The sequence below is a fragment of the Plectropomus leopardus genome, chromosome 17, assembly GCF_008729295.1.
Source record: "Plectropomus leopardus isolate mb chromosome 17, YSFRI_Pleo_2.0, whole genome shotgun sequence".
Taxonomy (NCBI): domain Eukaryota; kingdom Metazoa; phylum Chordata; class Actinopteri; order Perciformes; family Serranidae; genus Plectropomus; species Plectropomus leopardus.
Window position 1 is genome coordinate 28,110,549 of NC_056479.1, and position 9,324 is coordinate 28,119,872.

The following is a 9,324-nucleotide window of genomic DNA, read 5'->3' on the forward strand; positions in this document are numbered from 1 at the left end:
AAAACCTAAAAATTATTTTAAAATAAGAAAAAAAGTCTGAAAAATTTTTAAAAAATGCTAAAAAAAAAAATGATTTAAAAAAAATATATAGAGAGAAAAATATCATAGCACTTTTACTTTTAACACTTGAAGTACTTTGTCCTTACTTTTACTCGAATAAAATTTTCATGCAGCACTTGGTGTGGTATTAGTACATAAGTAAAGGATCCGAATACTTCTTTCACACACAAATTCTAAAAAATTGAGGGAAATATGTCCCCTGGATTCCCCTGAAAGCTGCATCTATCATATCAATGACTAAGTAAATAAAGATATGGCTACATAACAAGTTGCAACACAGAATTTTTAGGTGATTTTAAGCTGCCAAAAAGGGTCCAAAACTACCCGACTGCACCCTGATGTCTCAGACTGTATGGGACTGTTTTTACACTGATCAGCTCTCACACAGATGGATGTATTTTGGATGTCTCAGCTCACTGTCCTCCCTGCTGAGACAGAAAAGTCCCCGCTTTATATGATCCAGGTCCGGTTTATATGATCCAGAGCTGCTGCTGGGATGAGGGCCGGTGGGCGTGGCTTCCCGGTTCTCCCGAAGAGGAACCTCTACGTCATCCTGCCCATATAAGGCATATGACTTCCTCCACAGGATGGATCATAATAAACATTAACAGCAGTCCGTGTTATAAAAGGCTATAATTTATATCTAATGGAGCCAAAATCGGGCTGCAAATGAGCTCGTGCGTATTTGATGTAAAACAAGTTACGTTTTATTTATTTAAACAAAAAGGAAGACGCGTTTTGTTACAGTGTAACAACATGAATGGATGGATTGAAAGCTCTGATTTAATCTAACAGATAAAACTCACCTCTCCGTTTAACCAAAAAACACGTATTTCAATTATAAAGGCGCAAAATAAGCTGTTTAAATAACGTGTGGCGTCTCTGTCCGCAGCGGTGCCTCCTCCGTGCGCTCTCATGCCTACAGGCTTGTTTACAGTCGCCTCTTCCCGGCATTAACGTCACCGGCCGACGCGCGCTCTGGGCGTGGAGGTAGAGCCAACTGACCAATCAGAGCGCGCCAAAGCCCTGGCAGCAGGAGCGCGTGTGTGCGTGTATAAAAAGGCACGTATTGCCCCATCTGAACACACCTCACCAAGCACCAAGAGCAGCAACATCAACTCACAGGAGTTTAAACTTTTCCCTCCACAGAAGAAAACACTGGAAAAGACTTTTACCTGCTACTGAGACAGCTTGTGTTGGACTTTACTTTCACTCTGTGTTTGTTTTTGGAGTGATTTTTGGACAGTTTGAGAGCGGAGGAGTGCCTGAGTTGATGCATGCGCTCTGCTGACACAGACATTTGATTATCGAGAGTTTCTAAAAGCAGCTGGTAAGCTCTCTTTTTCCTTCCGACTTTATGTCTACAAAGATGGAACAGCCTTTCTATCATGACGACTCTTTTCTGTCGGCTTACGGCCACTCAGATGCAGCAATGCACGACTACAAACTGCTAAAGCAGAATATGAATTTGAACTTGACAGAGCCCTATCGCAACCTGAAATCCCAGCTGAGAGCCGAGACAGACCCGTACCAAGCGGGGCACCAAGACGTGGGGTCCCTGAAGCTGGCATCCCCAGAGCTCGAGCGGCTCATCATCCAAAACAGTAACGGTGTGATCACCACTCCCACCCCGGGACAGTACTTCTACAAACCGGGGGATCACCGATGAGCAGGAGGGCTTCGCGGAGGGGTTCGTGAAAGCCCTGGACGAGCTGCACAAGATGAACCAGATGCCCCCTCCCAACGTGTCCATCGGCGCCGGTGGAGTTACTACGTGCGCGCCGGCGGCCTCTAGCGTCTTCGGCTCCTCCCTGCAGCCGGAGCCTCCCATCTACACCACACTGAACGCCTACTGTCCCAACACGAGCCTGTCTTCTGCGTCCAGCTACCCCACCGCCACCATCAGCTACCTGCCGCCGCACCAGCAGAGCCACCAGCAGACCTCGACGCACGCGCGCGCACCCGTTCCAGCACTCCCTCCCCGGCTCCGGGCTCCATCCGCAGCGGCTGGTCGCGCTCAAAGAGGAGCCCCAAACCGTGCCTGATCTCCTCAGCAGCGACGGCTCGCCTCCAATGTCCCCGATCGATCTGGAGACCCAGGAGCGCATCAAGGCGGAGCGCAAGAGGCTGCGGAACCGGCTAGCGGCCACCAAATGTCGGCGGCGCAAGCTGGAGCGCATCGCCCGGCTGGAGGACAAGGTGAAGGGGCTGAAGAACGACAACGCGGGGCTCTCCAACACGGCTTCGGTGCTCCGGGATCAGGTCGCCCAGCTCAAACAGAAAGTCCTGACGCACGTGAGCAGCGGCTGTCAGCTGATGCTCACGAGCAAGCTGGAGGCGTTTTAGGCACCAGAGACTACTAACTGACTGAAAAGTAAATAACACTGGAGGTCTGCATGCGCAGCGCTGGTTCACCGGCCGGTGTGTGTCAGCAGCACGGGGCCGAGGCAAGCTGTGTGTAGACAACTCTGTGGGCCATTTAGGGTGAAAAGACTGATTTGAAATGGTACTTCCGGATGCTGGACATCGCTGAAAAGCACCATTCAACCCCTGACACCGGGGCAGCATCCAGACTGAGCAGACACTGAGCAGACGCAGCGGGCAGACAGGCCCGGAGGTTTACTAATGGTAGAAAATGGGAACGATTTATTGTATGTCTTTGTATTTTTGCAACTGATATTGTGATGCAATGCTGCATTTATTCATTGTGTAAATTATTTTTGTTTGTCTGGTTGATCCAAACAAACTAATGATGTCCAATGTTTACAATGTCTCTTTTTTTTATTTGTGATGTGTATTTAAGTAAAGTGTCTTAAAATGAAACAGAAATGGTGCTCTTGAGTGTTTGTTTTTATGATTTTTTTTAAATGCACACGGAAGGAGTGAGGAGGTTTCTTTCCTACCATAATGTAACCATAACACTGTAAAATACCACAAGTTCATTTTACCCAAAATAATCTTGGAAACAGATTGCCTTGAAAAGAAGTAAATATAAATAGTAATCTCGATCTATGTTTGCTTTATATCTAAATTTTATGTTTAATCAACATTTACCTTTTATTTGCTTTTTTTCCCAGCAATCTTTTTCCAATGTTACTTTGGGTAAGACCAACATGTCAAATTTTACAGTGCAGATGTGCAACACTGTAAAATTTGACAAATTGATTTTACCCCAAAAAAACTAGTAAAACGACTGCCTTGAAAAAGTAAAGTAAGTCTTATATTACTATTATTACTATTATATTACTATTAATCTTTATTTATGTTAACTGTCTGTCTAATTGTTAAGTTTATGTGGAACTTATTTATATTTCTATAATTTTCTAAAGTTATTGCAACTTAAAAATGACAAGTCTCATTAAATCAATCACTCTAAGTTTTAGCAACTTAAGTAAACCAAGTTTATATATCTATTCTGCTGGTGGCACACTAGTTAATCATATTTGTATTTTCTAAAACATTTTTTAACTCGCAGATCCTCTAACTTCATTACTGGCAAAATCCTCTTAATGATAATCGAGTTAAGTCAAACTTGGTTTGCTGAAGCTGCTAACACGTAGAAAGATTGATTTAATTAAACTTATCGTTTTTAATTTGAAACAACTTCACAAAATACAGAGTAAAAACAGCTATAAACAGCTATAATTAGATATACAGTAAACACAAATTAAGATTAATAGTTATATTTTCTTCTTTTCAAAGCTATCAATTTCTAAGATCATTTTATTTTAAATATTTAAAATCAACTTGTCAGGTTTTACAGTTAACAGTTGCTATAGCTCCCACTGAGCAGCCCTTACACAAGCTCTGTCTTTACGCACTGAGCGTAAACCCGCGCACGTAGACCTTTCCTAATTACGCACGAGCTTGTCCATATAAGGGCATGTTGGTGTATACTTCGTCACATGGGAGGATTTCTGGGAACCCCCGCCCAGGTAATACAAACTGGTTTCATCTCAATCCCTCCTTCTATTGTATCGATAAGGCTCGCGAGCTTCACGAGGGTGGCGGAATTTCCTTTTTCTTATTATTGTGCAACTTTAGAGTCTGTCACACACGAGCGGAGCAAAGTGCAGACCGTTTTATCACACGGACGGATGAAAGCTGCTAAAGGACAACAGAAGTAGATACAGAACTCAGAAGTTTGGCGTTTGCAGCTGTAAAATTACTCCGTGACAAGTTTAAGTGCTGCACTGAAAATTTTGTTTCAGTTAAGTAATTAAGTATACTGAGGAAAGCGAACTTAAAGTATTAAAAGTAAAAGTACCCAAAGCAGAAAAGTCTAAAAGAAAAACACCCCCAAACTCCAAAATATTCAAATGAATGAATGAATGAATAACACCATAAAACATCAACCATCAACCATAAAGTTATTGGAAAAAACCCAAATACCCGAAACATAAACAGAAAAAAAACACCCTCAAACTAAAACTTGTTTAATAAATATATAAAAAAAAAAAAAAAAAAAAAACTCCAAGGAAACTCAAAACTATAAAAAGGAGAAAAAAACACCCCAAAATTTCATATTATTTAAAAAGGGAAAAAAACAGAAACACACCACAAAAACATTCAAAATTAGGAAAACATGATAAAAGTAAGCCCCAAAACAAAAATATTATATTTTAAAATACAAAAGACACTAAAAAAACTGTTCGAAAAAATAAATCAAACACCCCAAAACTCGAAATTATTTTTAAAAAATGAAAATAAAAATAAAAATTATGTTACAAAGGAAAGAACCCTCAAATTTAGAAAAAATACCCCTAAAATATCTTTTTATAAACAACAGAAAACACCTAATCACTAAACACTATTTAAAAAAAACATCTACCTCAAAATTGAAAAAAAAATCTGTAAAGTAACTCTAGCGTCTAAATGCAGTGAAGTAAAAAGAAGTACAATAATTTTCTTTGAAATGGAGTAAAAGTATAACTTGAAAAGAAAATACTCAAGGAAAGTACAAGTGCAAGTACCTCAAACTTGTACTTAACTACAGTACTTGAGTAAATGTACTTAGTTACATTACTCCACTTGTCGTTTGTGATCATTTAAAATCAGGTTATTGTGAAGTAACCAATAAAAAGCCAAGATCCGGTTTTGGCGCTGCTGGTTCTGTCGCGCGTCAAAGTCGTGAAAGCGCATATTCGCAGCGTCCTCATAATTAAAAGATGTGCACACGACGGGAAGTGACAGCGGCTTCAGGAATGTCGGGGGCGTCTCGAGATGCCACGCCGCTTGGCAGAGACAGTACGCGCGAGCGTGGGCGTCCGGAGCGCGCGGGAGCATCTGTGTGGACGGACGGAGATGAGCCAAGGACAACATTCCGGTGGGACGCATCAGAGGCCAAATATGTGCGGCAGCGGGGGCTCACGAGATGGATATATAGGGGGAAAGTCCCGCGTTAAGTGGACGTGAATGAGTCATTAAGCACTCATGTTTATTAGCCAGGGGTCACTCAATGCGCCCCAGATGCACAAAACAATGATAATATGAGGTGATGGAGGGGAGGCTTAAGTGCTGCTGACTTAAGGGACTATTTGCAGATTAAAAAAAAAGAAAATATGTGAAAAAAAAATGTGTTAAAAGTGTTTTTGAGACAGTTGGCCAAGAGAGAGAAGTGCCCACATGCTGGTCTCAGGAAAATAGAGAGGGGGATTTCTGTCCTGTTAAAACTGTCTGTGACGTACAAGTAAAACAACACGGTGGACTCAAAAAAAAAAAAAAAAAAAAAGTCTCACAGAAACCACTTCAAAAGAGTGCAGGAGTGAGGCTGCGTTTTGAGCGCACTCTCACCTCATGATGTTTTGGAGAGGAAGGTTTTAACTTCCTTTCATCTAGTTAAAATAACCTAATTTCCATCAATAACAACTCCCCTATTTTTTTGTGCCATGAACATGGAAACAGAACCGGGCACGCCCACACAGCTTCTCCTTTTCTGTGACTTTTTATCATGAAATCTAGGTTTCAGGGGAGTCCGTTTTTTTTTTTTGTGATCTCAGTGCCTGTTTTTGCCCTTTTCAGCAGTTTCAGATATGTATAAGAATCAGAATATGTTTGATAAGTTTTGACTTACAAGACATTTGCAGTAAATCACAGGTTAAAAAAAAAGAAAAGAAATTAAAGATACTACAGTCGTAAATTGATGCATAAAAGGCAAACAAATTGAGCATAAAATTCACCAGAATGCAGGAAATGAATGTTTGGCACTCAAAATTTCCTGGGCGGGGAACCACAAACCTGCCGTTACATTTATGTCGCCCCCAACATTGAAACCAAACCTACACCTGCCAGTGATACTCAGATTACAGTCTGCAGGCCAAATCGGGCCGCAACCGGGTGTCAGGCGGTCCTCCAAACACTTTGTGATTCACACTGAAAAAAAAAGTGCTTCACCCAGAGATTTCTTTGGTGCTTTGGATGTAAATAACATGTCTGAGTGCAGTAAAAACATATTTAAAAAAACAGCAAATTTATTTAAGGGGAGGATTCCCCAGAAGGTCAATGTCCAGGCTAAGCCCTGAATGTCCTCAAATCCTAAAAAGGCCCCTGACATATGTACAGATTACTCAACAGGACCACTACGCATAGGTCTGGGGGCCCCCTGGCCCTGATCTGCAGAATGCTACTCAGTTTAACACATACTGAGAGCCACAATAAGATGACAAAGAGATGCAACAGAAAACGGAAGTGCAAAGAGACATAAAATAACTACAAAACGGGCAAAGCAACCATGAGAAGCTACAACATTACCTCAAAGAGACACAGAATAACCTGAAGGAGACACACAATAACTGCAAAGAGGCACAAGAAGACCACAAAGAGATGAGAGGGAACTGGCACAAGACATTTAATAACTACAAAATAAGTAAAACAACCACAAAATGACCAAAAGGAGAAACAAAAAAATGACGCAGAGACGCAAAGACACACGATAACCAGGATAAAACAAACACAAAAGCCACAAAGTAAACTAAAAGAGACAGAAAATAACTATAAAGAGATGAAAAACACAAAAAGAGGCAAACCCACCACAAAATGACCCATTAGAGACAGAAAATAACTACAGAGACATGAAAAGACCACAAAGAGATGCACAAAGGAACTGCAAAGAAACATAAAAACCCTACAAAATAGGAAAACGACCACAAATAGCCAAATAATGACCAAAAAGACACATAAAATGGGCAAAACAACTATGAAAAGACACAAAATAACTTAAAATGAACAAAAAGATGCAAAAAGACCACAAAGAGATGCAAAGGATAAAAAATTAGGCAAAACAACCACAAATACCCACAAAATGACCAAAAAGTGAAACAAAACAATTACAAAGAGACACAGACACAAAATACACACAAAAGGGGAAAACAACAACAAAAAGCCATAAATGGACCTAAAAGAGACACAAAATAATGACAAAGCAACCCCAAAAGACCACAAAGATATACAAAGAAACTGCAAAGAAATATTCAAAAAACATCGAAATATGCAAAACAACCACAAATAGCCACAAATGATCCAAAAGAAACACAAAATAACAGCGCAGAGACACAAAAGAACTATAAAAAGCCACAGAAGCTCCTAAAAGAGACACAAAGTAACTACACAAGAGAGACACAAGAGATGTAAAAAGACCACAAAAAGATGCAAAGGAACTGCAAAGAGACAAAATAACTACAATCGATCGATTCACATAAGAATCTCGATTCTCGTTTGTAACGATTCAGAATCGATTCAAAAATCCTAAACATGGATTATATTATAACCCTCTAAAATGTTTATCATTTAGAAAAGTCTTCATAATTTTGAGACCGTTTGTCGGTTTGTCTTACTTTTTTCGGCGGTGAAAGCCGCTCAGAGGGAAACTCCGGCGCATCGTCGCTCTTTTAGGAGCCTCAGTATCCAGACCGGGAATTCGGGTGTTTTTACTGGACGATAGATCCGATATTGGGTGTCTTCCGTCCAAATATTGATCCATATTTCGATGATAAAAGTACATTAGCGTCGATGCTAAACGCCATATTGGTTTCCCATGGTTCCTTTGGAGAGGTCAGAGGTTTGTTTTGGTCTTGTCCACCAATCAGAAGACGAGTCGACGCTTTGTATCCGCCTACGTATGTCATACGTCATCTGGAGCAAACTGCACTGTGATTGGCCGAATCCTCCTGTATCTATCGCTCTGTGTTATTGGCAGTGACTCCTGCATTAGAGTAAACGATGGTAGCCCCTGTAATAATAATAATAATAATAATAATAATAATAATAATAATAATAATAATAATAATAATAATAATAATAATAATAATGACTAAATCTGGAGACAGTCTAACAAGCAGCAGGGCCTCATATGGTTGTTAACCCTGTGTTGACTGCAGGCAGAGCAGGCAGGAGAATCAGGCCCCTCTCTGAAGTGTCAGGAGTGTGTTGTGGCCCTCTGCAGCAGCAAAGAGAGGAGCTGCTTTGCAGAATGGCACAGATAATGGGACACACAAACAACTTCAAAAAAAAACGATGGGATTTTTTTTTTTTTTTTTGGAAAAGTGTGTTTATTTTTTGAACAATAATAATTACAATGTTTAATTTCTGATTCCCAACACTTGGGAGAAAGGTTTTCTACAACAAAAAAGCTTGTATATAATAAAACCTCCATAATTTCATACACACTTTGCTTTTATAACATAATATGCCACTGGCAAAACAGACCTGAGTAGATCCTGAAATTACACCTCCTATATTTTGAATCGGGAATCGATTTTAAATCTGAAATCGTTTTGAATCGAATTGCGACCCCAAGAATCGAAATTAAATCGAATCATGAGATACTGAAGATTCACACCCCTACTAAAAAAAAATCACAAAAAGCCACAAAATCACCTAAAAGAGACACAAAATAACCACAAAGAGATGCGAACAGATCACAAAAAGATGTAAAGGAACTACAAAGATACAAAATAACAACAAAAGAGGCAAAGCAATCACAAAATGACCTAAAAGACATACAAAATAACTATGAAGAGACACAAAATAGCACAAAATAAAACATATTCAGGCCCAACACATGAAGCTTTCTCAAAGAGACACAAATAGCTACAAAAATAAAAATGATAACAACAAAAGAGGCCAAAGCACCTCAAAATCTGCTTTTTTACAGTCCTATGTAGGAGAGGTGGTGGGGCCCTCTACATGTCTGTGCCCAGGGGCCCCTGTGTTTCAAAATGCGCCCATGCACTGACCGTGAAGAGCTGCTGTGACTGGATTTACCTG

The 9,324-nt window shown here is 40.3% G+C and overlaps 1 protein-coding gene across 1 annotated transcript; it reads left to right on the top strand.

The window, feature by feature from the left end:
• Nucleotides 1-1,134: 1,134 nt before the first annotated feature.
• LOC121957070 (transcription factor jun-B-like) lies at nucleotides 1,135-2,432 on the top strand. The gene is given in 3 exon segments (XM_042505578.1): nucleotides 1,135-1,708; nucleotides 1,710-2,015; nucleotides 2,017-2,432. Coding segments are annotated over 3 exon segments (987 nt in total). The 5' UTR covers nucleotides 1,135-1,417; the 3' UTR covers nucleotides 2,407-2,432.
• Nucleotides 2,433-9,324: the final 6,892 nt, after the last annotated feature.